The sequence below is a fragment of the Hyla sarda genome, chromosome 12 (genome assembly GCF_029499605.1).
Source record: "Hyla sarda isolate aHylSar1 chromosome 12, aHylSar1.hap1, whole genome shotgun sequence".
Taxonomy (NCBI): Eukaryota; Metazoa; Chordata; class Amphibia; order Anura; family Hylidae; genus Hyla; species Hyla sarda.
In genome coordinates this window covers 69,554,680-69,582,176 of record NC_079200.1, presented here as the reverse complement: position 1 = coordinate 69,582,176, position 27,497 = coordinate 69,554,680, and the positions used below count along the sequence as shown (strand labels likewise).

Below are 27,497 nucleotides of genomic sequence, written 5' to 3'. Positions count from 1 at the left end.
TGTCCTTAAGGGGTTAAAATACGTGGCAGAAATTTTGAGGGTTACCTTGGGTTTTTGCTATGGACATTCAAGGTACGATCACATATTGAGAAAATCGCAGCGGGTTTCGTTACGTTTCATTTTAATGAGTCAGCAGAAAATCCATTATAGTGGCAGATTTGCAGACTGCCAGCAGACCCACTGAAGTGAATGGTAGTGAAAGTCACAGCGGATCTTCCTGCTATGAGTTACCAACATGTGAACATACCCTCAGCCTAAATTTGTTATCACAGTCATAGACTACGAATAGCTCCATTTAATGGGGCTGATCAGTGTCCCACATCTTTCACGCTTTCCTGGGGGACACAATCAAAAGAAGTGACATGTCACAAATTTCTAGCGCATTTGAAATGTGCGTACAAACATTATGCACCACAATTCACAATTTAAACTGCATTGTGTAATCCCGCTGCATTTTTTTAAAAATATGGACCATCAGGACCTTGACCTTTACAATCAGGTTAAGGGTGGTTTGATGGAGTTAAAGGTACTCCGCCCCAAGACATCTTGTCCCCTATTCAAAGGAGAGGGGATAAGATGTCTGATCGCAGTGGTCCCGTTGCTGGGGACCCCCGCAATCTCGGCTGCGGCACCCCAGACATCCGGTACACGGAGCAAAGTTCACTGGCAATGCGGAGGCTTGTGACGTCACGGCCATGCCCCCTCAATGCTCGTCTATGGGAGGGGGTGTGACAGCCATCACGCCCCCTCCCATAGACTTGCATTGAGGGGGCATGGCCATGACCTCACAAGCAGGGCGTGGCCAGACGCTCTAAAAGAACGCTGGGAGCAGCAGGGAGATCACAGGGTCCCCAGCGGTGGGACCCCCGTGATCAGACATTTTATCCCCTATCCTTTGGATAGGGGACAGGATGTCTAGGGGTGGAGTACCCCTTTAAGGCAGGACCCCCCCCAAGAAGGTCCACTATAAATCAGCTGTACGATGTGTCAAAATCGCCTTAGTGCCCAAAGCATAAAGGCCACCATGTTTTACTGTAAATTAGACCTATGCCTATTACTGAGGTACAGTGATGATGTCATCTTCCCAATATGGCTGCCACTGTTGTATAGGGGACAGTTGCACATTTGTTTACTATACATGTCATATACATTATACTGTGTCATGTACACCAGTGAACCATTAGCAGTAGTAAGGCATTTGCTGGACTCACCTGGTGAACTGGAACTGTTCAGACACCAGTATTCCGGAACAGGTTGGTGCCAGATCACATGATTCTGATTTAACAGATCTGGCAGAATGCCTGATCTTCTGGTGTCTAGACACCACATAAAGCATCGCCCGATAATAAACCCAAATAGCAGAAGGCGGGGACTGGACAATGCAAAAATGTGTCTAGTGCACAACCCTGGAAGCTAAAAGAGAGCAATAGCATCCTGACCCTAAAGGGTCAATTATCAATGTAAAAAATTTAAAAGCTGTAGAACTTTCTAAAACACATTGGGGGGGGGGGGGGGGGGGGGGGGGGGGGGGGTTGGGGTTATCTTGAGTGCAGATTTTTGCACAATGCAAAACCTGCTGTGCAAGCGTGTTTTCCCAGTTGATGCGCAAAATTATGTTGTATACGTCATTTCAGGAATTTGCGCAAATGACACTGGATAGAGCAAAAATATATTTGAATACAAACATTATTTTTGCGCAAATGATAAATTCAGCACACCATCCAGTGCATCTGCAAACCGCACCCCTGCAAGTGCACAGCAAGAAAAATGACGAAGACAATCCAAACATGAAAACAGCACAAAATTAGATAACTATGGCGCAAGTTGATAAATCGCCCTCCACTCCAGGTATTTCAATTACTCATTTTCTGGATCACTGCTTGCTGTTAGTGAAAAGAAGAACTCTACTGTGTCAGCGACAGGTGATGAGGACAGGTTGTAAAAACAACTGTTATAATTCACTGCCAGCAAGCAGAGACCTTAACATGATTAGGAATTTATATTAGAAAGAATGTTTCATTCTACACTGGGTATGCATAGTAGAGGATACTATGTTTTTCTAATACTTTGGGTATAGCTGAGGGACAATCAGCCTGGTCTGGGCGGTCACTACCCCGAAGGCACTGAACTAAATATAAAGCATATTACCCACACTCTGGGGACTCTGCTTTCTACATTGCAGAATTGCAATAGTGTCCACCCTACTAGATTTTCCAACATGGTGACAATCTATTCACACGGGAGAACTTCCATATGCAGATTCCGCCTCAAATTAAGGCCCAATAGACTTCTATGGGATTCCACACTCCCATTCACACTTCAGAAATTCTGCATGCGGATTCCACACCAATTCCGCACAAGCCAGAAGCCACCCAAATGAGTGCAGAAGCGGAATTGGTGTGGATGAGTGGAAATTCTGCCTTGTGAATAGACTCTAATCCATCTGACATGTATGGCTGGTTACTATGGATAAGCTGTCCTTGGCAACCAGCAGAGAACAGGACATCTGCAGCTACAACTACTACAATAGCGAAAGTAATAAATGGAAAGGTGAGAAATTAGTTAACAGGTGGGACTGCTAAAGGTGACTGTGGGAAGAACTATGTAGGGCATTCCTATGGTGCTCATTGGGGGGGCAGAGCTCAGCAGAGTAGCTTTTGTCACAATTCACGCTGTAAACGGCATAGTGAGGTAATACGAGTGGCCGCCACCACCAAGGTTAGTAAACCAACCCATCGGACACGGCTCCAACTGATCTTGGTGAGGAATTGTCTATACGGATATGGAAGAGGTAGATGATGCTTGGCACTGGTCCGGGCTAACCGGACTGAAACAGGTACTTGTTCAGTGACTGGCAGAGGGGGCGGAGATCGTATGGATCTTATTGATACAAGTCATGTGCTTGATAAACTATCAGCCATCTTGTTTCCCCCTCACAACCCGCCACCATCTTTCACATTATTCTTTTTAGTTGGGATCGTTCTGGTTTCCACCAGCGTGTGGAACGACACAGTGTCTGATCCTGAGGTAAATGAAAGAGGAATAGCTTCAAAACTGGACAAATTAAAGTAACTTTGAGGCCGTAAAATACGGTAACACTAAAAAAAATTTAAAAAAGTCGCCAGTTGGCACATGGTGCCAATGGTCTCTCCGGGTATCATATGAGGTAAGATGAGAAACAGTCTCACCGGTTTACTTGAAGGCTTGGTGAAACTGAGGCAATGTAGTAGGGTTTACATCTGAGGTATAATGAGGCAAGTCACTGCCACCAGGTGCCAGGAATTGCTGATTTTCTCCTGTGGGTATCTCAGGGTTGGGTAGAGAAGGGAAATTAACAGGCAAGAAGCTGAGGAAATGGTTGAAGTCTATGCCCGATGACAAAGGATCGCACAGGGCGGAGAGGTAAGATTCATCCAACGCAGCTTGAGGCGTACATGGCGCCAGCTCGGGCGAGGTAAGGGACAGTCCCCCGGACCCATCAGACATAAAAGGATCCATTTCACTTTTGGGAAAGTATGAGGTAGACGTGAACTGGAACCTGCTGGATGGGTCAGTGGAGAATGCAGGCACGCTTTCGGCAGGGTAACTGAGCCCTAGGGACAATGAGGTTGGCACTAAGGACTGATGAATGCCAGCACTGGGTATTGGCTGGAATGGTGTAGTGTACATCCCCGTGGGGATCATGTCTCTTGGCTGCATGCACATGATTGACCCCCACTCTTCCTTTACGACTGTCGACTGGCAGCTCATGTGGCTCAATTCGTCTTGCGGTTCTGTCTTGATTCGTGGGGCTTCCTCGCAGTGGCTCTTTTTCATGTGCCGTGTCAGGTGGTCTTTACGCCCGAACATCTGGGCGCAGCAGTGACACTGGAAATCCTTGCGGCCAGTGTGCACCACCAGGTGGCGGCGGACATCCTTGCGAGTGTAAAAGCAGCGGTCACAATGCTCGCAGGGGTACTTCTTTTCGCGGTTGCCAATGGACGGCCGATGGTTGTGGCTCTTCAGGTGTTCCAGCACAGACTGGCGGTCTCGAAATACTTGCAGGCAGATGGCGCAGCTAAGGTCTCCCCTGGCAATAGCGTGTAAGGCGAGGTGGCGGCGATGTCCGTATTTTGTGCTATAGTTTTTGCTGCACTCCGGGCACTGCAGGGCTACACGGTTGGGGTTGTGGGTCTGCAGGTGATTCTTCAGATGGTCCTTTCGGTGGAACATTTTGCCACAGTGAGAGCATTGGTGGGATTTCTGCATAGAGTGAGTGGCCATGTGCCTGCAGGGGAGAGAAGAAGCTGTAGTCACAAACAAAGTTCCCATCACTGTCCAGTCTAATATTTCTAATTTCTTTGCTCGCTGTGATACATTTAACCTGCACTTATACATAGGGATGGACCAAAATTTCGGCTGCCAAAAATTATCGCCCTAAAAGGGAATTTCCTGCCAATAATTGAGTGGTGTGGTTTAAAATAGGGGCATGGCTTAGAAATAAGCCTTCACTGATTGACTATTGGCTGACGTATGTTGAGTGAGGATTAGTGTAGGAGTGTCTAGCAGGTGAACTGGAGTCCTAGAGGTGTCACATAGGAGGAGAAAAGGAGCTCAACGGCCTGCGGGTCTTAGAGGTGACCGTGAGTCTACGAACGGGCTCCGGACGTGTCAGCGCACGAGGAGGAGACCCCAGAGTGCGGAAGGTTATTTACGGTAATGATGGGGAAGGCGTGGGGATAGAGGCGGGAAGGGGATCTAACGGGGCTTGCGTGCGACCGCTGTGAGCTTGGGGAGGAGGGGACGGCGGGGCCTATACGCCTGCCGGAAGGGATGACGGCGGGGAGGCCTAAGCTGACAGCTCCGGAGTAATGCTGGGAAAGATTACACCATTGCCCCAGGGTGTGTTCATTGTGGGAGATCCTAGGATTCTCCATCCGATCACATACATCTGCGTTTTCCCCAACTAAGGGGCCTCCAGCTGTTGCAAAACTACAACTCCCAGGATGCCTAGACAGCCAATGGCATGGGATGTGGTTTATCATCGCATTTGACACAGATTTCTGCACAGCTCAGCTGAAATCCTTATCAAATATAATTGGGGTCTAAGAATTGTTCAGAGGACATTGTCATGCATAGATCATTAACCTCTTAATGTCATGTGGCCCTTAAAGGAATACTGTAGTGGAAAATAACTTATCCCCCTATCCGAAGGATAGTTATAGATCGTGGGGGGGTCTGACCGCTAGGACCCCCCGCGATCTCCTGCACGGGGCTCCGGCAATCCACAGGAAGGGAGCATTCCGTCCCCACATGACATCTCTATGGGATACATTGGGGCGCATGTCAGCCGCTGCATCATGCAGGTACGGACACGCCCTCTTTGTGAGGACTGCCAGGCGGTCGGACCCCCGCGATCTATAACTGATCCTCTATCTTTCGGATAGGGGGATAAGTTATTTTCACTAAAGTATTCCTTTAAGATCATATGGAGAGGAATCCAGTGGCCCCCAAGTTGTCAGTGCCCTCCTCCTTCCCGCTTCCAAAGATATCATTGAGATTATAAAAAATGCTGCTAGCGGTCAGTGTCCTCCTCTTACCTGCTAAGTGTGCTCTAAAGATGGTAAATCACATCCCAGAAGAAATGGAGTAAAAAGTGATCAAAAGCTGATAAAACCCAAAATGGTACTTATAAAAAAAACTTCAGATCATGGCGCAAAAATGAGCCTTTATATAACCGTGTATGAAAAAAGTTATAGGTGGTCAAAAAATTGAAATTCAAAATTTGTTTCTAAAAAGTTTTAAATCTTCTAAAAGTAGTAAACATGATAAAAATAATTGGGTATTGTATTCGGGCCAACCTAAAGGATGGGAGTTTTATTTTTGCCGCAGCTAAAGAGACACAGGTTGCAAAAGCTGTCAGGGCATGCTGTAAGTTGTAGTTTTACAACAGCTGGAAAGTGAAAGTTTGCTGACAGGGCATGATGGGAGTTGTAGGTCTGTAATACCTGAAAAACATTGGTTTAAAGCCACCTTTCTGCTCTCACATAGAGCCGCTGATTAACTGAGACCATGTGGGGTTGGGGGTACACACTGATGAAGGGGCACCTCTGTACCTGCACAGCTTGTATTTGGATGCAAATGTCTTGTCGCAGAGCAGCTGGGGGCAGGTGAACCTCCGGGGGAGGGGCGGGCTCTCCTGCTCACTGCTACAGGGGGCATCGAGTCTGGTGGCGTCATGCAGCAGCTTGCTGTGGGCCGGATCTTCTTCCACCTGGGGCTTGGCCTCCGCTTTCCACTCTGTGTTATGATCGTTGTTTGCAGCATCAAAGAAAAGCGTCTTCATGGCAGAACCACGGGCGCTGTCATTTCACCGTTGGTGCCAAGGTGATGCCTGTTCTGGGAAACGGACAGCAATGAGAAAAAAGAATTATAGCTGAATACAGTTTACTCCACAGCCACCCAGGATTCCTGCAGTGCTGCGGGACTACTACTACCCCCATCATGGAATAGTCTCTTTTCCATGAAGGGAGTAGTAGTTCCCCTGGCTGCGGGAGTCTGTGAGCAGCTAGGGGGGAAAACAGTAGGGCATGTACTACTATACCCATTATGGAACAGAGTCTGTTCCATGTTGGGGGTAGTAGTACAGGGGCTGAAGGATTGATCGCACTGGAACTCTCTTCTTAGACCCGCTACGATCATAACTTATTACCCTGGCCGGCCTCTTCCCCGGTAAAAGCCGTCGCTCCCTCCCTCTGTATGTGGGCAGCTGTCAAATTATTTTATTATAGTTATAAAAACCATGTACGGTTTTTATAATGCACAATTTTGTATATGGTTGTCAGTTTTTTGTTTCCCGTTTTGGGAAATACAAAACCATATTGCAAAATCGTAACGTGAATGTAGCCTTACTGGGAAAGCTAGGTGCAGAGGGACTTCCAAAAATTCTGATGCAGCAGCCTCCCATTGTTTTCAAAGTGATTCTTCTGCACCGTCCACAATGCTACATTTTCTGCTACAAACTCTGCCAAAAGAATTAACATGTTTCTGAGCAGGTCATATTGGGCGCATTTCTAAGCATTGCATACAGAGGTGTAGCTTGTAGATTCTGGGCCCTGATACAAAATCTGCAACAGGGCCCCATATGCCAATTAAATACTTGTTCTCTTATGGGACAGATGTGCTTTGGGGCCCCCTTATGCACCAGGTCCCCGGTGCGACTGCTACCGCTACCTAAAGCTATGCCCGATTGCATATCAGTGGCTGCTCCTGCGGAATATCCGCTCAAACTTGCTTGGGTGGATATTCTATAGTTTGCCCTCCCTCATTTATTATTGTGTAACAAATCAGATCTGCTAAATAAGACTACGAAGGTTAGGTGATGACCTTTGTGGAAGATGTCATGAAAGCAATGACTACATGTCGATATACATAACATTTAGGCATCATTAAGGATCTTATATGGGTTATCACTCAACTTTCCCAGTCCCCAAACGGCAAATATGCCATACACAATGTATGCTGTAAAGCACCCTAAGAAAGCTGAGTGATATGCCCAGTAGGAGATGAAATGCTGTCCACATTTCTAGTCGCCAGCTAATCACTACTATGTTACTAGGAAAGACCCCTGTGGAAGCTATTATTGCAGGGATAATGTTTGTCACCCAGCCTTTGCCAGAAGCAGAAAACTAAAATAGGTGAGCTAGGTCTATGCCCTGAAGGAGCTTTACAGGGGTTATCCAGCATAAGGTGATTTTAGTACGTACCTGGCAGAGAGTAATGGACATGTTTAGGAAGGATCTGCGCTTGTCTTGGGGCTAAATGGCTATGTTGTGAGATTACCATAACACTGTGGTTAGCTGTTTTGTAAACTGGTATTTCATGTTTGACTTTTCTTTTTTGACTACAAACCCACAATTCCATTTTCCTCCCTCCCACACATCAGCCACCCCACCCATTGAAACATAAATGAGATGCATCCATTCAAAAGACCTGTAGTTTTCAATCAGGGTGCCTACAGCTGTTGCATTAGTTGCAGATTGCTCTCTCCACCCATTGAAGCAGACAGGCTCCCTGTCATCAGCTGACTAGTGAGTCAGGTCTCGGCTGCATTGCAAGCTGGGAAAAATCCGAGACAACAGTCATTTTGTATGCTGTTAAAAATAAATATTGGGATGAAAATCACAGAAGAATTGTGAGAAAACCGTCACACACAGGTACAGACACTATATTATGAACTACACTAACTTTACAGCCCCTGTAGCATAGTCAAATTTAAAAAAAATCATGGAATACCCCTTTAATGGCAGCCATATTACTTATCACCCAGCTTTCTCAGAAATATATAAGTAGCAGGGATTCTTTTCTTTATTTGTTTCTGGAAAAGCTGGATGACAAGCACTAGGATTGCCATAACAGCTCACCCACATTTCCTAAACTCCTTATCTGCATAGAGATGCAGTGATAAGGAGCCCAGCCTGTATACACATAAGTGTTATAAATTGCTTGTCACCCAGCTTTCCCAGTAGCAGATATAAATGGTGTTTGACAATGTGATGGTGAAGAAGGTGTAATACATGAGAGGAGCTCTCACCTGCTGCTGGATATCCAGGATCACCCCTCCGGGAGACAGCGCTGAAGACGTCTCACCATCTTCCAACCTGCAAGTATAGGACACGTGAATCAGTGGATGTCCTTGGTGATGATCTACAGCAGTGGTCTCCAACCTGTGGCTATCCAGCTGATGTAAAGCTACAGCATGGCCGTCAGTTGGCATCCAATGATACAGAGTGGTATATGGGAGCATTCTCACACACACACACGCTGGATCTGCTGCACATTTGAAATAGTAAAATCTGCAACTATGGATTTTACAAGGCAATTCTTATGTATTTTTGATTGGCACATCAATATACCCTATGGGTGCATGTGGTGTCCTGGGGTATACAGCTTATGTGGTTATATGTATTGTATAGAGCAGTGGTCTCCAACCTGCGGACCTCCAGCATGCCCGGACAGCCGTTGGCTCATGGTACCGTGTTTCCCCCGAAAATAAGCCCTACCCTGAAAGTAAGCCCTAGCAGGATTATCAGGGTGGGCTGCAATATAAGCCCTACCCCGAAAATAAGACCTAGGCCAGGGGTAATCAACTGGCGGAGCGCGGTCCTGCCCCCGGCTGCTAAGCAACAGAAGGAGGTCCCGCCGCCGCCGAGAGCTGCAGCTTCCGTACGGTATAAAGGTGGGGAAGTGCTGGTCTCCGCTGGGGATGAAATGTGTAAGGTACTGTAGTTTATTATGGCAGAGGGGTGGGTGGCTGTAGCAGTGTGGAAGATTGGGGGGGTGCGGCATCCTCCACACTGCTACAGCCCCCCATCATCCCACAGCCCCCATCCTCCAAACTTCTGCAGCCCCCCAATAAATAAGCCCTACCCTGAAAATAAGCCCTAGTGTGTTTTTTGGGACTAAAATTAATATAAGACCCGGTCTTATTTTCGGAGAAACACGGTATGTGAGAGGGGTGGAGATACATGTAGCAGTATTTAGCTGTATGTGTTGGTCTCATGAGTTTATGGGGGTATCTGGGTGCATATATGAGCTTTTTGGGAGTATTTGGGGGGAGGTGTTCCTATGACTGTATATGACGAGTGTGTATATATGGGTGTGGTCTAGTATGATAATGTAGGGGTATTTAGGTTTTTATATGGTAGGGGTCTTAAAATTCTATGGGGGGGGGGGGTCTGGATTGATTTTTATAGAGCTATTTGGTTTTATGTGTATGTGTCTTGTATGACTTTAAGGAGATTTATGTGGGGGAGGGGGTAGTATACTTTTATAGGGGTATTAGGGTATATATATGTGGCAAGGTATCATGGGAGTATGAAGAAGTATATGTAAGGGGTCCTAGCTCTATACATGGTGGTCTTTTATGATTTTATATGGATTGTGTTGTACTGATGTGGGGATCTTATATGAATTATTGGGGGGGGTGCACTTTTATGCGATTTAAGTAGTATTGTATATATGTAGGGGGTATTGTATAGGGTGTGTGAAGTGTAAGGGGTACCGTATGATTGTATATGGGTTCTTGTACATCATATAAGTAGCATTGTGGTGTATATTGTGGGAATTGTATAATTTTGTACAAGTTCATGTATGTAAAATACATTCACTGACCACTTTATTAGGTACACCTTGCCAGTACCGGGTTGGACCCCCTTTTGCCTTCATTCTTTGTGGCATACATTTACAAGGTGCTGGAAACATTCCTCAGAGATGACATCACACAGTTCCTCTATATGGACATGATGACATCACACAGTTCTTCCATATGGACATGATGACATCACACAGTTCCTCCATATGGACATGATGACATCACACAGTTCCTCCATATGGACATGATGACATCACACAGTTCCTCCATATGGACATGATGACATCACATAGTTCCTCTATATGGACATGATGACATCACACAGTTCTTCCATATGGACATGATGACATCACACAGTTCCTCCATATGGACATGACGACATCACACAGTTCCTCCATATGGACATGACGACATCTCACAGTTCCTCCATATGGACATGATGACATCACACAGTTCCTCCATATGGACACGATGACATCACACAGTTCCTCCATATGGACACGATGACATCACACAGTTCCTCTATATGGACACGATGACATCACACAGTTCTTCCATATGGACACGAAGACATCACACAGTTCCTCCATATGGACACGATGACATCACACAGTTCCTCCATATGGACATGATGACATCACACAGTTCCTCCATATGGACATGATGACATCACACAGTTCCTCCATATGGACACGATGACATCACACAGTTCCTCCATATGGACACGAAGACGTCACACAGTTCCTCCATATGGACACGATGACGTCACACAGTTCCTCCATATGGACACGATGACGTCACACAGTTCCTCCATATGGACACGAAGACGTCACACAGTTCTTCCATATGGACACGAAGACATCACACAGTTCTTCCATATGGACACGATGACATCACACAGTTCCTCCATATGGACACGATGACATCACACAGTTCCTCCATATGGACACGATGACATCACACAGTTCCTCCATATGGACACGATGACATCACACAGTAGCGGCAGATCTGTTGGATGCACATTCATGATGTAATTCTCCCGTTCCGCCACATCCCATAGGTGCTATATTGGATTGAGATCTGATGACTGTGGAGGCCATTGGAGTCCAGTGACCATATTGTCCTGTATGAGATGATGTGATATGGTGCATTATCTTGCTGGAAGTAGTCATCTGGGGATGGACATGGTCAGCAACAACACTGATTATGCTCAATTAGTACTAAGAGGCCCAAAATGTGCCAAGAAAATGTCCCCCACACTATTGCACCACAACAAGCCTGAACTGTTGATTCAAGGCAGGATGGATCCATGCTTTCATGTTGTTTATGCCAAATTCTGACCCTGACATCTGAATGTTACAGCTGGAATGGAGACTCATGAGACCAGGAAATGTTCTTCCAGTCTTCTATTGTCCAATGTTGGTGCCTGTGGGAATTGTAGCCTCAGTTTCCTGTTCTTAGCTGACAGGACCTGGTGGGATCTTTTTGTCATCTTAAACCAGTCTGCCCATTCTCCTCTGACAATAACAAAGCATTTTCATCCACACATTTAAATCGGTTCCCCTGCTCTCCCCACCCACGGTAGTCCAGGCAGAGTGGGGGAAGAGTCCTGTAACCGGCATCGGCGGAGGTTCCTTACCAATGGCGGTGGGAGATCCCTGGTGCGGCGGCGATGAGGTGGTCTCTAAACTGTGGCCCTCCAGATGCTGCAAAACTAAAACTCTCAGCATGCCCAGACAGCTGTTTGTTGTTTGGGCACGCTGGAATTTGTAGTTTTGCAAGATTTGGAGGTCTACAGTTTAGAGATCACTGTACAGTAATCTCTTAACTGTGGCCCTCTAGATCTTACAAAACTACAACTCCCAGCATACATAAACAGCAAATGGCTGTCTGGCCATGCTCGGAGTTGTAGTTGCGTGCCTCCAGCTGTTGCATAACTACATCTCCCAGCATGCCCTTTGGCAATCAGTACATGCTGGGAGTTGTAGTTTTGCAACAGCTGAAGGTTTGCCCCCCCCCCCCCCCATTGTGAATGTACAGGGTACATTCACACGGACAGGTTTACAGTGAATTTCCTGCTCCAAGTTTGAGCTGTGGCAAATTTTCCACCGCGGCTCAAACTCCTAGCGGGAAACTCACTGTAAACCCTGCCTGTGCGAATATACCCTAAAAACGCTACACTACACAAAATGAAGGGGAAAACACTACATATACACACACGTACACTGTCGCCCCCCCCCCCCCCCCAATAAAAAACATCTCGTACACCAGCCTGTTAGTGTAAAAAAAAAAAAAAACATTTTTATTCTAACATGCTGGTGTGTCTTTTCATTTTCACAAGAGGTAAAAGGAAAAAAAGACCACCAAAATTTGTAACACAATTTCTCCTGAGTACAGAAATACCCCATATGTGGGCGTAAAATGCTCTGCGGATGCACAACAAGGCTCAGGAGTGAGAGCGCACTATGTACATTTGAGGCCTAAATTGGTGATTTGCACAGGGGTGGCTGATTTTACAGCGGTTCTGACATAAACGCAAAAACATTAATACCCACATGTGACCCCATTTTGGAAACTACGACCCTCATGGAACGTAAAAAGGGATGTAGTGAGCCTTAACATCCCACAGGTGTTTGAAGAATTTTCATTAAAGTTGTTGGATGTGAAAAAAAAAAATCACAAAAATGCTGGTTACCTTAAATTTTTCATTTTAACGGGAAAATAGGAAGAAGAAGAAAAAATTACTCTTCTGAGTAAGAACATACCCCATATGTGGATGTAAAGTGCTCTGCGGGCGAACTACAATGCTCAGAAGAGAAGGAGCACCATTTGGCGTTTGGAGAGAACATTTGTCTGGAATTGGATTCCATGTGTGTTTACAAAGCCCCCATAGTGCCAGAACAATGGACCTCCCCCCCCCCACATGTGACCCCATTTTGAAAACTACACCCCTCACATAATGTAATAAGGGGTGCAGTTAGAATTTACGACCCACTGGTGTTTGACAGATTTTTGGAACAGTGGTCCGTGAAAATGAAAAATGTAATTTTTCATTTGCACAGCCCACTGTTCCAAAGATCTGTCAAACGTCAGTGGGGTGCAAATACTCACTGCACCCCTTATTACATTCTGTGAGGGGTGTAGTTTCCAAAATGGGGTCACATGTAAGGGGGTCAACTTCACAGGTGGGGGGGGGGGGGTTGTGAACGCACAGGGCCCCCGACTTCCATTCAAAACAAATTATCTCTCCAAAAGCTCAATGGTGCTCCTCTTCTGAGCATTGTAGTTCGCCCGCAGAGCACTTGATGTCCACACATGAGGTATTTCCATACTCAGAAGACATGGGGGTAAAAAATTTGGGTAAAAAACTGCATTTTAGTGAAAAAGTTTCCCCCCCACCATTTACACATCCTTTAACAAAAAGTCGTCAAACACCTGTGGGGTGTTAAGGCTCACTGGACCCCTTGTTACATCCCTTGAGGGGTGTAGTTTCCAAAATAGTATGCCATGTGTTTTTTTTTTTTTTGCTGATCTGGCACCATAGGGGCTTCCTAAATGTGACATGCCCCCCAAAAACCATTTCAGAAAAATTCACTCTCCAAAATTCCATTGTCGCTCCTTCCCTTCTGAGCCCTCTACTGCGCTCACCGAGCACTTGACTTACACATATGATTTATTTCCTTCCTCAAGATAAATTGGGTTACAAATTTTGGGGGGGATTTCTCTCCTTTTACCCCTTGTAAAAATTCCAAAAATGGCTCTACAAGAACATGAGAATGTAAAAAAAAATATGAAGATTTAGAATTTTCTCCTTCACTTTGCTGCTATTCCTTTGAAACACCTAAAGGGTTAACAAACTTTCTAAATGTAATTTTGAATACTTTGAGGGGTGCAGTTTCTATAATGGGGTCATTTATGGTGTATTTGTCACAGAAAGGCACCTCAAATCCACTTCAAACTTAACTGGTCCCTGAAAAATTCAGATTATGAATTTTTCATGAGAATTTTGAAAATTGCTGCTATACTTTGAAGCCCTCTGATGTCATCACAAAGTAAAAACATGTCAACTTTCTGATGCCAAAATAAAGTAGACATATTGTATATGTGAATCAATATATCATTTATTTGGGATATCCATTTTCCTGACAAGCATAAAGTTTCAAAGGTAGAAACATGCAAAATGTTCAACATTTTCATGAAAATTTGGGATTTTTCACCAAGAAAGGGTGCAAGTAACGAAGAAAATTTACCGCTGTGTACAATATGTCACGAAAAAACAATCTCGGAATCAGAATAAAAGGTAAAAGCATCCCAGAGTTATTAATATATAAAGTGACAGTGGTCAGATGTGCAAAATAGAGTACTTTAAGGGGTACTCCGCCCCTAGACATCTTATCCTCTATCCAAAGGATAGGGGATAAGATGTCAGATCGCAGCGGTCCCGCTGCTGGGGACCCCGGGGATCGCTGCTGCAGCACCCTGCTATCATTACTGCGCAGAGCGATGACGTCTTACGTAATGACGGGCGATACAGGGGCCGGAGCATCGTTACGTCACGGCTCCGCCCCTTGTGATGTCACGGCCCGCCCCATCAATACAAGTCTATGGGAGGGGCGTGGCAGTCATCACGCCCCCTGCCATAGACTTGCATTAAGGGGACGGGCCATGACGTCACGCTGCTCCGGCGAACTCGCTCTGTGCAGTAATGATAGCGGGGTGCCGCAGCAGCGATCCCCGGGGGTCCCCAGCAGCGGGACCGCGGTGATCTGACATCTTATCCCCTATCCTTTGGATAGGGGATAAGATGCCAGGGGCGGAGTACCCCTTTAAGGTGAAAATGGGCTGAGTCCCTTAGGGGTTAAATCCCCTTTCTTCCCCATTACGTTGTTCTGTAAAAATTCTGTCCATGTAAACGTGCCTAAATGCATTGAGTTGCTGCCATGTGATTGGCTGATTAACTACTTGTGTTAATAAGCAATTAAAAAGGTGTAACTAATAAGTAGTCATATATATAGTGTGTATTATAGGGGGATAGTATGATTGTATAGGGCAAGGTTTCCCAACCAGGGTGCCTCCAGCTGTTGCAAAACTACAGCTCCCAGCATGCCCGGACAGCCAAAGGCTGTCCGGGCATGCTGGGAGCTGTAGTTTTGCAACAGCTGGAGGCACCCTGGTTGGGAAACACTGGTGTAGGGGTATGTATTGTGAATGAATATATATATTTATAGTGCTTTATAAAGCTGTACACGTGAGGGCTCCGTGTACCCACGTACAATGTTGTGAGGGGGTCAGTAATATGAAGGGGATGTTATTTGGGGTGCAGACATAGCACGGTGCACATGTGAGGGTGATGTGTGTTGATATTTGGGGTGCACAGGGTATATATGGGTGTGTTACTATTTGGGTGCGTTACTATTTGGGTGCACGTGATGTCTAAGGAGCGTAGATAGGAGGGATGTTGTGTACATGAGGTGATAATGGGGGTGTTCTACGTACCCCGTTATTCCGCTTCCCGCCGGTTCCGTTATACCCTGAGGCCGCAGGACGGAGCTGGCACTCGCGGAGGATTCTGGGAGTGACGTGTTGCCGTGGCGTGGAGCGGGGCCTACTGTGTGCTCAGCGGTCGGGAAAGGGATCCACCGGGAACCGGGGAGTTTCTACTGCGGTGACGGTGTCGCCTGAGGCCGGGCCCAGGATCCCTGCGTACCAAGGCCTTCCAATCAGCCACCTGCCTCCACCAACATGGCGGCTCCTCTCGTCTGCCTCCGCTAACATGGCGGCGCCCGGGGGAATGCTTCCGGCCGTGATGGAGCCTGTGATCCTCCTCCTGCTCCTGACCCTCCCGGGACTGCACCGGGCAGAAGGGGAATGGGACCCAGCCGGGTATCTGCTGTACTGTCCCTGCATGGGTGAGTCCGGGGAGGACACGGTGTAGACTGAGCTCTGTACTGGGGGGATACACTGTATACTGAGCTCTGTACTGGGGGGGATATACTGTACACTGAGCTCTGTACTGGGGGGGATACACTGTATACTGAGCTCTGTACTGGGGGGGGGGGGGGGGATATACTGTACACTGAGCTCTGTACTGGGGGGATACATGTGTGTGTGTGTACGCTGAGCTCTGTACCGGGGGGATACATGTGTGTGTACGCTGAGCTCTGTACCGGGGGGATACATGTGTGTGTACGCTGAGCTCTGTACCTGGGGGATATATCTGTGTGTGTACGCTGAGCTCTGTACCGGGGGGATATATCTGTGTGTGTACACTGAGCTCTGTACCGGGGGGATATATCTGTGTGTGTACGCTGAGCTCTGTACCGGGGGGATACATGTGTGTGTGTACGCTGAGCTCTGTACCGGGGGGATATATCTGTGTGTGTACGCTGAGCTCTGTACCGGGGGGATACATGTGTGTGTACGCTGAGCTCTGTACCGGGGGGATACATGTGTGTGTGTGTGTGTGTGTGTGTACGCTGAGCTCTGTACCGGGGGGATATATCTCTGTGTGTGTGTGTACGCTGAGCTCTGTACCGGGGGGATATATCTGTGTGTGTGTGTGTACGCTGAGCTCTGTACCGGGGGGATATATCTCTGTGTGTGTGTGTGTACGCTGAGCTCTGTACCGGGGGGATATATCTGTGTGTGTACACTGAGCTCTGTACCGGGGGGATATATCTCTGTGTGTGTGTGCACGCTGAGCTCTGTACCAGGGGGATATATCTGTGTGTGTGTGTGTATGTACACTGAGCTCTGTACCGGGGGGATATCTGTCTGTACACTGAGCTCTGTACCGGGGGGATATATCTCTGTGTGTGTGTGTACGCTGAGCTCTGTACCGGGGGGATATATCTCTGTGTGTGTGTGTACGCTGAGCTCTGTACCGGGGGGATATATCTGTGTGTGTGTGTGTGTGTACGCTGAGCTCTGTACCGGGGGGATATATCTCTCTGTGTGTGTGTGTGTACGCTGAGCTCTGTACCGGGGGGGATATATCTCTGTGTGTGTGTGTACGCTGAGCTCTGTACCGGGGGGATATATCTCTGTGTGTGTGTGCACGCTGAGCTCTGTACCAGGGGGATATATCTGTGTGTGTGTGTGTATGTACACTGAGCTCTGTACCGGGGGGATATATCTGTGTGTGTACACTGAGCTCTGTACCGGGGGGATACATGTGTGTGTACGCTGAGCTCTGTACCGGGGGGATACATGTGTGTGTACGCTGAGCTCTGTACCTGGGGGATATATCTGTGTGTGTACGCTGAGCTCTGTACCGGGGGGATATATCTGTGTGTGTACACTGAGCTCTGTACCGGGGGGATATATCTGTGTGTGTACGCTGAGCTCTGTACCGGGGGGATACATGTGTGTGTGTACGCTGAGCTCTGTACCGGGGGGATATATCTGTGTGTGTACGCTGAGCTCTGTACCGGGGGGATACATGTGTGTGTACGCTGAGCTCTGTACCGGGGGGATACATGTGTGTGTGTGTGTGTGTGTGTACGCTGAGCTCTGTACCGGGGGGATATATCTCTGTGTGTGTGTGTACGCTGAGCTCTGTACCGGGGGGATATATCTGTGTGTGTGTGTGTACGCTGAGCTCTGTACCGGGGGGATATATCTCTGTGTGTGTGTGTGTACGCTGAGCTCTGTACCGGGGGGATATATCTGTGTGTGTACACTGAGCTCTGTACCGGGGGGATATATCTCTGTGTGTGTGTGTACGCTGAGCTCTGTACCGGGGGGATATATCTCTGTGTGTGTGTGTACGCTGAGCTCTGTACCGGGGGGATATATCTCTGTGTGTGTGTGTACGCTGAGCTCTGTACCGGGGGGATATATCTCTGTGTGTGTGTGTACGCTGAGCTCTGTACCGGGGGGATATATCTGTGTGTGTACACTGAGCTCTGTACCGGGGGGATATATCTGTGTGTGTACGCTGAGCTCTGTACCGGGGGGATACATGTGTGTGTACGCTGAGCTCTGTACCGGGGGGATACATGTGTGTGTGTGTGTGTACGCTGAGCTCTGTACCGGGGGGATATATCTCTGTGTGTGTGTGTGTACGCTGAGCTCTGTACCGGGGGGATATATCTCTGTGTGTGTGTGTGTACGCTGAGCTCTGTACCGGGGGATATATCTCTGTGTGTGTGTACGCTGAGCTCTGTACCGGGGGGATATATCTCTGTGTGTGTGTGTACGCTGAGCTCTGTACCGGGGGGATATATCTGTGTGTGTACGCTGAGCTCTGTACCGGGGGGATACATGTGTGTGTGTGTGTGTGTGTGTGTGTACGCTGAGCTCTGTACCGGGGGGATATATCTCTGTGTGTGTGTGTACGCTGAGCTCTGTACCGGGGGGATATATCTGTGTGTGTACACTGAGCTCTGTACCGGGGGGATATATCTCTGTGTGTGTGTGTACGCTGAGCTCTGTACCGGGGGGATATATCTCTGTGTGTGTGTGTACGCTGAGCTCTGTACCGGGGGGATATATCTCTGTGTGTGTGTGTGTACGCTGAGCTCTGTACCGGGGGGATATATCTGTGTGTGTACACTGAGCTCTGTACCGGGGGGATATATCTCTGTGTGTGTGTGTACGCTGAGCTCTGTACCGGGGGGATATATCTCTGTGTGTGTGTGTACGCTGAGCTCTGTACCGGGGGGATATATCTCTGTGTGTGTGTGTACGCTGAGCTCTGTACCGGGGGGATATATCTGTGTGTGTACACTGAGCTCTGTACCGGGGGGATATATCTGTGTGTGTACGCTGAGCTCTGTACCGGGGGGATACATGTGTGTGTACGCTGAGCTCTGTACCGGGGGGATACATGTGTGTGTGTGTGTACGCTGAGCTCTGTACCGGGGGCATATATCTCTGTGTGTGTGTGTGTACGCTGAGCTCTGTACCGGGGGGATATATCTCTGTGTGTGTGTGTATGCTGAGCTCTGTACCGGGGGGATATATCTCTGTGTGTGTGTACGCTGAGCTCTGTACCGGGGGGATATATCTCTGTGTGTGTGTGTACGCTGAGCTCTGTACCGGGGGGATATATCTCTGTGTGTGTGTGCACGCTGAGCTCTGTACCAGGGGGATATATCTGTGTGTGTGTGTGTATGTACACTGAGCTCTGTACCGGGGGGATATCTGTCTGTACACTGAGCTCTGTACCGGGGGGATATATCTCTGTGTGTGTGTGTACGCTGAGCTCTGTACCGGGGGGATATATCTCTGTGTGTGTGTGTACGCTGAGCTCTGTACCGGGGGGATATATCTGTGTGTGTGTGTGTGTGTACGCTGAGCTCTGTACCGGGGGGATATATCTCTCTGTGTGTGTGTGTGTACGCTGAGCTCTGTACCGGGGGGGATATATCTCTGTGTGTGTGTGTACGCTGAGCTCTGTACCGGGGGGATATATCTCTGTGTGTGTGTGCACGCTGAGCTCTGTACCAGGGGGATATATCTGTGTGTGTGTGTGTATGTACACTGAGCTCTGTACCGGGGGGATATCTGTCTGTACACTGAGCTCTGTACCGGGGGGATATCTGTCTGTACACTGAGCTCTGTACCGGGGGGATATCTGTCTGTACACTGAGCTCTGTACCGGGGGGATATCTGTCTGTACACTGAGCTCTGTACCGGGGGGATACGCTGTGTACACTGAGCTCTGTACCGGGGGGGATACGCTGTGTACACTGAGCTCTGTACTGGGGAGGGGATATACGCTGTGTACACTGAGCTCTGTACTGGGGAGGGGATATACGCTGTGTACACTGAGCTCTGTACCGGGGGGATATATCTGTCTGTACACTGAGCTCTGTACCGGGGGGATATATCTGTGTGTACACTGAGCTCTGTACCGGGGGGATATATCTGTGTGTACACTGAGCTCTGTACTGGGGAGGGGATATACGCTGTGTACACTGAGCTCTGTACTGGGGGGATATATCTTTCTGTACACTGAGCTCTGTACTGGGGGGATATATCTGTCTGTACACTGAGCTCTGTACCGGGGGATATATCTGTCTGTACACTGAGCTCTGTACTGGGGGGATATATCTGTCTGTACACTGAGCTCTGTACTGGGGGATATATCTGTCTGTACACTGAGCTCTGTACTGGGGGGATATATCTTTCTGTACACTGAGCTCTGTACTGGGGGGATATATCTTTCTGTACACTGAGCTCTGTACTGGGGGGATATATCTTTCTGTACACTGAGCTCTGTACCGGGGGATATATCTTTCTGTACACTGAGCTCTGTACTGGGGGGATATATCTTTCTGTACACTGAGCTCTGTACTGGGGGGATATATCTTTCTGTACACTGAGCTCTGTACTGGGGGGATATATCTTTCTGTACACTGAGCTCTGTACTGGGGGGATATATCTTTCTGTACACTGAGCTCTGTACGGGGGGATATATCTGTCTGTACACTGAGCTCTGTACCGGGGGATATATCTGTCTGTACACTGAGCTCTGTACTGGGGGGATATATCTTTCTGTACACTGAGCTCTGTACTGGGGGGATATATCTTTCTGTACACTGAGCTCTGTACTGGGGGGATATATCTGTCTGTACACTGAGCTCTGTACTGGGGGGATATATCTTTCTGTACACTGAGCCAGCTTTGAGGAGGATACACTCTATAGAAGTTCTCAATGGGATGGCACCCTGTACGCTCAGCTTTCTCCAATTTGGGGGGGGGAGAGACAGCTTTTTGGGGATGAGGCAACTTCTCCCCAGACCACGCATTTACTTTTCTCCATGAAGTGAAGCTCTGTATACTGTAATCCTGTTTAGTCATTTCTGTCCTCCTCCCTTTCTTTTGTTGCCCCATAGGGGAATCTCCACCCCTGCACCGCCGCCTGCTCTATAAAAACATTTATTGCTGGCGGTAATTCTATGTCATCAGGGGTGTATAGATGGGATAGCATAGGAAGGGAGCAGTGCACTCCACTGTGCAACCCATAGCAACCAATCAGATCCCTTCTTTCATTTTTCAGAGGCCTTGTTAAAAATGAAAGTGATCTGATTGGTTTCTATGGGCAACTTTTCTTCTGGCCGGGTTTTGATAAATCTCCCCCATAGTGTTTAAGCATTCACATATAAGCAGATAGGGAAGGATTAGGGGTGCAGTAACATCATTTCACTAAATAGCAGCTCAGCAATAAGGAAACAGAACATGGCCGCACATCTACAACTTGTACAATGATCTAATTGCTTCTCAGCATCATTTTAAAAATAACAGGTTATTAGTGAAACTTTTGAACAAAACGTGCAAGCCCACTCGCCATGCCAAGCCCACCTGAGTGGGTCTCTAAACTAAACCTGGCATATGGTGCCATGACACCAAGCCCACAGGGGAACAACCCAGTGTCCGCAGAGCACCGCATCAGTGTGAACACCTACCATGTTCTACCTGCCATAGGGCTAGGAGAAAACCCTTATGCAGTCTCCTGCTTCACTAACTAATGGTTTCATGTTTTTGTACAGGGCGGTTTGGCAATCAGGCAGATCATTTCCTCGGCTCTCTGGCTTTTGCCAAGATGGTGAATCGTACTCTGGTCATCCCACCGTGGATTGTTTACAACCACCATCGTCCTCCGTACACCAATGTGAGACCCTTCAGTGCGTTTGTTGCCACTTTGGCAGCCATGTTGTAATTGGGGTGGGAGTTTGGGGGACCCCCATAGATTTGGATTGATTAAGGTCTGTATGCTTATGAGCAGGTACATGTGCCTTTTGAGGAGTTCTTCCAGCTGCCTCCGCTCCGCCACTACCACCGAGTGATGAGTATGGAGGATTTCATGGAGATGTTTGCCACCAAGTACTGGCCGGCTGAGAAGCGTGTGGCTTATTGCTTTACGGCGGCTGCTCAGAGGAGCCCTGATAAGAAAAGCTGCCCCATGAAGGTAAACGGGGGTTATGGGACTAGGAGGTCAATGCTTTGAGACCATGGATCCTTCTGGTTGTTGGGCCAAGGATGTAGTGAAATGAATTGCTATGGTCTATTGTCACATCAATGTGTCTGGTGTTGGATTGATCCCTCTCTGTTTTGTGTGAGCTAATCCTTATTATATATTCCAGGATGGGAATCCTTTTGGTCCTTTCTGGGATCATTTTCATGTGGACTTCACTCGCTCAGAGCTGTTCGACGGCATCAACTTCAGTGCATATTACAAAGATGTTTGGCAAAGCCGGTAAGTGACAGGATAATGTTTTACCAATATGACGAACATTCACAACTTGAGTAAGTCTAGAGGTTGTCTTTGGTGATGTTTTTGGTTCCGGCATCTAATTAGATTGCTGTAACCAGAATATAAGGTATGGAATGTCACATGTTATGTGTTTTCCCATCCAGACACCACCTACAGTATCTATATGCACTATTAGGATGAGACCTTCTCTATTTGCCAGAATGTAGAGGGGGAGATAAATGGCTTTGATTTTAAGAAGGTCCTATGCCACTTTGGCGCTGTTGCACTCAGACGTTCAGCTGCAAACATCGTAAAAATAACTCTTATCCAAAATTGCTTGAAAGAGTGTAGACTGCGGTGGGGTTTCCACAAAGTGCCAGGTATTTGTTTTCAAATAGTGTAATGTTTCAGCAGCAAAAGGGTTACTTCCCGTCTGATAATATGGGAGAAAAAAAATTTGACATTTTGGGTAAAAAAAAAAATGCAAAGTGATAGCGGCATACCTTTTTTTTATAATTTTTTTGTGTGTATATATAAATATGCAGTCCAGAAATCTGGCACAGTGATGCCCAGATGAAATATTTGTTGTTTTGTTATGCATTTGCTACTATATCAATCTTCTCACACACATCTGATTCGGTCAGGTACCCTGCTTCCTCGCACCCTGTCCTTGCCCTCCCGGGGGCCCCAGCGCAGTTTCCGGTGCTGGAGGAGCACAGGAGTCTACAGAGGTATCTGGTGTGGTCAGAGAAGATGGTGCAAGAGGGAGAGAAGCACATAGAAGCATTGCTGGTCCGCCCGTACGTGGGGGTGCATCTGAGGATTGGCTCTGACTGGGTGAGAATGATGGGTAATTTAATACACCAGGCCTAGGAGCAGTGTTCCCAAAACTCTGGCTCCCCAGTTGTTGCAAAACTACAACTACTGCCTGCTGTTAGGACATGCTGGAAGTTGTAGTTGTGTAACAGCTGCAGAGCCACAGAGAGAGTGATTGATTACTTAATTACAAAAAAAAAAAATAATGCCCCAAGTTGGAGATGCTAGAATGTATTTTATATGTGTGTATGCAATTATATATGTAAGTGATATTAAAACAAAAGGATAAGTTATTAAAGAAAACTGTTGGGCTGTCTAGACACAAGATGAGATATGGTTGGGCATGGATGCATACAGGTTCCATATGGAGAAAAGAGAAAATGACTGGAGGACAGTGCCTTATGTATTACTCGGGTAAGAAGAGACTCTACTAGAAAGTCCATACGCAGAGACAGATGGGCCTCTATAAGATGGCCCCTCAGCTTGGGTTACCAAGAGTATGGAATTGCTGCTGAGCTCGGAGGTCACAGAAGAGCGGCAACCTGTCCTGTAGTAGTACAGTTAAGTAAAGAAAACAGACCTAAAAGGGGTACTCTGCTGATCAGCGTTTGGAACATACTGTTCCGAACTCTGGAGCTGGGAGCTTGTGACGTCATAGCCCCACCCCCTCATGATGTCACATCCCTCCCATAGACGTGCATTGAGGGGGCGGGGCTATGATGTCACAAGCTCCCGGCTCCAGCGTTCGGAGCAGTTTGTTCCAAACGCTGAGCAGCAGGGTACCCCTTTAATATCCAGACACTACTATCCAAAAGGAATGATTTTCAAAGTGCTAGTATTTTCATATCCAGTACGGACTTGTTTATTGGAAATACAAAAACAATAGAATGTTTAAACATAGACAAATGACACGTTTCTCCCTTCCTCAGATTGTCAGGATTCAGCACAATTTCTACTCATGTTCCTCTCCACATGATATTTTGTTGGAGCATGAGCAGCTGCCCATGAATCCATAGTTTACAATTAACTTTCTTCAAAGTAAAATTGCCCATCAGGTCTACAGTAAAATGTAATACTTTTATTAAAGGACTTTATTTAAAAATAAAAAAAATAGAAAATATTGAATTTGATTCTGGAGCTATTAGCAATTTTACTTTTGGATGAAGTTAAAATGTAGAAATAGCATTATTAAATTACTTTACGTGCTTTACTCAGTCAGTACTAAATTGTAGAACTTCCTAGCTATACAGTGATAATGAAAGGAGGAGGATGTATGCTGGTAAGGAGGACTCTTGGCAACCCATATAGGAGCTGGAATCCCAACCAGCGTTGCCAGTTTCTTCAGTGGTAGATCTGCCTATGTATTGATAATATAGTGGATAATATGGGAAGGATTTGTTGATAAAGGGGTTACCATGGATTTTTTAACCTATGCACGCCTGATAACTAGTTTTCGGCTCTCCCATAGAGATATATGGAGGGCGCGTAGATGTGGATAGGGGATAAGTTTTCCCTTTACATACCGCCATGAGACTTCTTACTAAAGGATTCTAGGAAAACTGGGTCACAAACTCTGTAGAAGCTGTACCCACATTTGTATTGTATTGGTTTTTACCCAGCTTTTCCAGAAGCAGGTGAAATGTAGGGCTAGTTGAGAAGATAATGCCTTTGGATTATCTCGCTCAGCTTCCCCAGACTTCTGAGTGGCAATCCTTTGCTTTGTATATAGTGTTGCAGACGTTCAGTCCTTGGCATGCCTTTTATTAAAGAGCTGTTTTGATGTTTCTGTATCCTGAGCTCCTTCCCTTCCCCCACAGGTTAACGCTTGTAAGATGCTGAAGGATGGCACTGCAGGCCCACACTTCATGGCTTCACCTCAGTGCGTTGGGTACGACCGGCAGAAAGCAAAGCCACTCACAGTGAACATGTGTCTGCCTGACCTGAAAGAGATAAAGCGGGCACTGACCCACTGGGTGAAATGGACCAAAGCGAGATCTGTGTATATAGCCACGGACTCCACGTCTTACACTGCAGAACTGCAGAAGGCTCTTGGGGAGAAGGTTAGTAGGTTTAGAGCTCCTTAGCATTATACCATTATAGACATTATACCATTATAGACATCAGTCATGTCCAAAGCTGGGCTCCAAGTATTGCAACCTGAGGGAAGCAGAAATATAAATTGAGTTCTGGAAGTGCATGGAGTATGTTGTTGTTTTTTGCTTTTTTTTAATATATTTTATTTTTATTTTTTTTAATGCTTTTTTTTTCTTTTTTTCATTCCTCTAGGTTAAAGTTGTAAGTCTGCAACCAGATGTGGCCCAAATAGATCTGTATATTTTAGGCCAGTCAGATCACTTTATTGGGAACTGTGTGTCGTCCTTCACTGCGTTTGTGAAGCGGGAGCGCGATTTCCACGGAAAGCCTTCCTCATTCTTTGGGATGGATTCATTGGCTAGAAACCTGGATGAGCTATGAGAGAGCGCAGTGGGCACGAATGGTGCTTTTTGCCAAAGTAGTGAGGCTCCTGACATACAGCAAAGTCTATGGACCTAGAAATGCTAGCTTTTCAGACTTTTTGGGGGGGCTTTTACTGTCTGAGAAGGCATGCTGAGGGGGTGTGACTCTTCATTAGCCCCACTCCAATCAACATTTTTAGAATGTGTTCATTAAAAGGATTATCCATTTATCCATGATAAGAAAAACTTTGCTGTTTTCTACCAGAAACAGTGCCACCCCTGTGACTGGCTATGAGTGGTATTACAGATTTGCTTCATTGAGGTAGAATGGACCGAATTTGCGATACTATATACAAACTTTGGACAGGGATAATGCTGTTTTTAAAGAAAGCAGGCAAATATTCAATCTGATTGTATTTTTATACATTTTCCATCAAATTGGCTTCCATAAGACTCCCATACTTGTGATCATTCATCCAGTGTCATTGGTGGACGACATAGAGGAGGCTTTCTGACTGTTCTCAGATCCACAATGAGATGAATGTGGATGGAAGCTACATATTCCAGTAAGGCTGCATTCACACCTCGTTTTTTACATATCGGTGGCGGATCCGGCTGGGGGAGGGGCAAACCGGGCGCTCCCGTACCCCAGCCGGATCAGCCTGTGACTCAATTTACTTTAATGAGCCGACCGGAGTCAAACGGTGACTCCAGTCGGCTCAGTTTTGACCCGTATCCGGTTTTGGACCGGACCTAAAACCGTAGTATACTATGGTTTTAGGTCCGGTCAGGAAACCGCATACGGGTCAAAACTGAGCCGATCGGAGTCACCGTTTGACTCCGGTCGGCTCATTAAAGTAAATGGAGTCACAGGCTGATCCGGCTGGGGTACGGGAGCGCCCGTATGTAAAAAACGAGGTGTGAATGCAGCCTAAGACAAATAGTGAGCTTAGCGTGCCATTTATAGTGCTGGGGGAGGGGGAGATGTACCAGGGAAAGGGAAGGACACAATGTCTAACCTGTATTTAAAGTCATGGGCACATAAATCTTGTAACATACTGTTTCAATTATTTTGTACTTATTTCTGTAATAAAATATTAAAATCTGAGCAAATTTCCAGTCTTCTTCCTGGATCAATGAGAAGGTTTTACCTGGTAAATTTTTTTTTTTTTTTTTGCTGTCAATGAACGGGACCAGTTTTATTTTGTAAGCAAGGTAACAGCTCACCTCTTCATATTCAATCCTCCACTGTAGTGCACCCACCAGCAACGCCCCCCGGCTTCACAAGAACTAATAACTGAGAAGTAGTTTGTCCAGCACAATGGTGGAAAGTAAATAAAACATATGCTTCATTCATGAATCCACATTACAAAAGGACTCCTGGCGCATTTTGCTATGACACAGTGCATCTAGCACGAAACCCATCAGGTGCAGCATTGCTCCTAATTTGAGGCTCATAAAGCACTTTTTAATTAAAACGTCCCCCATCCACCATGAGGAGGTGGTCTTATTTTGGATGGGACCCCAACATTTCTATGCCCTCACCTCTCTGTATCGATTATAACAAATATTATCCCCCTATGAGCAGGATAGCGGATAAGTGTCAGATCGTTGGAGGTCCCAGCGGTCCCCCCAATCTCTCGTCCGGCTCTCTGCATGAATAGCGGCGTGTTAACCACCGCAGGAAGCTGTGGCCGACACACCCCTCCATATATGGGAGAGCTGGAGATAGTGTTTGGGTATCTGTCTTTTGCATAAATGCAGCTTTTTGGCCACAGCTTCATGCCATGGTTAACACACTCCATTCATGCAGTAGCCGGGGAGCCAGGCGGGAGATCACGAGGGTTCCCAGCAATCGGACCCCCTGTGATCTGACACTTATCCCCATCTT

The 27,497-nt window shown here is 46.9% G+C and overlaps 2 protein-coding genes across 4 annotated transcripts; one reads left to right on the top strand and one right to left on the bottom strand.

Annotated features, from left to right (window-relative positions):
* Positions 1–1,535: 1,535 nt before the first annotated feature.
* Positions 1,536–15,759, bottom strand: PLAGL2 (PLAG1 like zinc finger 2). 3 transcript variants are annotated; one of them, XM_056548526.1, is made up of 4 exons: positions 15,629–15,759; positions 8,573–8,639; positions 6,096–6,378; positions 1,536–4,267 (listed from the first exon to the last, which is right to left on the bottom strand). In XM_056548526.1, the coding sequence occupies exons 3-4, from the start codon at positions 6,323–6,325 to the stop codon at positions 3,193–3,195; spliced, it is 1,305 nt and encodes a 434-aa protein (XP_056404501.1). In that variant the 5' UTR covers positions 6,326–6,378; positions 8,573–8,639; positions 15,629–15,759; the 3' UTR covers positions 1,536–3,192. The 3 variants fall into 3 exon arrangements, with proteins under 3 accessions (XP_056404501.1, XP_056404500.1, XP_056404502.1); XM_056548525.1 differs by having other exon boundaries at positions 6,096–6,373; XM_056548527.1 differs by lacking the exons at positions 8,573–8,639; positions 15,629–15,759 and having other exon boundaries at positions 5,988–6,107.
* On the top strand, positions 15,725–26,267 carry POFUT1 (protein O-fucosyltransferase 1). Its single transcript, XM_056548529.1, has 7 exons — positions 15,725–16,041; positions 21,631–21,752; positions 21,867–22,049; positions 22,225–22,337; positions 22,979–23,171; positions 24,968–25,210; positions 25,437–26,267. Exons 1-7 carry the CDS (start codon positions 15,906–15,908, stop codon positions 25,623–25,625), a joined length of 1,179 nt encoding a protein of 392 aa, XP_056404504.1. The 5' UTR covers positions 15,725–15,905; the 3' UTR covers positions 25,626–26,267.
* Positions 26,268–27,497: the final 1,230 nt, after the last annotated feature.

What these genes read in the sequence shown, in the direction of transcription:
- PLAGL2 (XM_056548526.1), bottom strand. Translation starts at nt 6,325, where the DNA reads ATGAAGACGCTTTTCTTTGATGCTGCAAACAACGATCATAACACAGAG. An exon ending in TCCAAATACAAGCTGTGCAG is followed by an intron (nt 4,268 to 6,095) that starts GTACAGAGGTGC and finishes TCTCCCCTGCAG; the next exon opens with GCACATGGCCACTCACTCTA.
- POFUT1 (XM_056548529.1), top strand. Translation starts at nt 15,906, where the DNA reads ATGGCGGCGCCCGGGGGAATGCTTCCGGCCGTGATGGAGCCTGTGATC. An exon ending in AGAAAAGCTGCCCCATGAAG is followed by an intron (nt 22,050 to 22,224) that starts GTAAACGGGGGT and finishes TATATATTCCAG; the next exon opens with GATGGGAATCCTTTTGGTCC. An exon ending in AGAAGGCTCTTGGGGAGAAG is followed by an intron (nt 25,211 to 25,436) that starts GTTAGTAGGTTT and finishes TCATTCCTCTAG; the next exon opens with GTTAAAGTTGTAAGTCTGCA.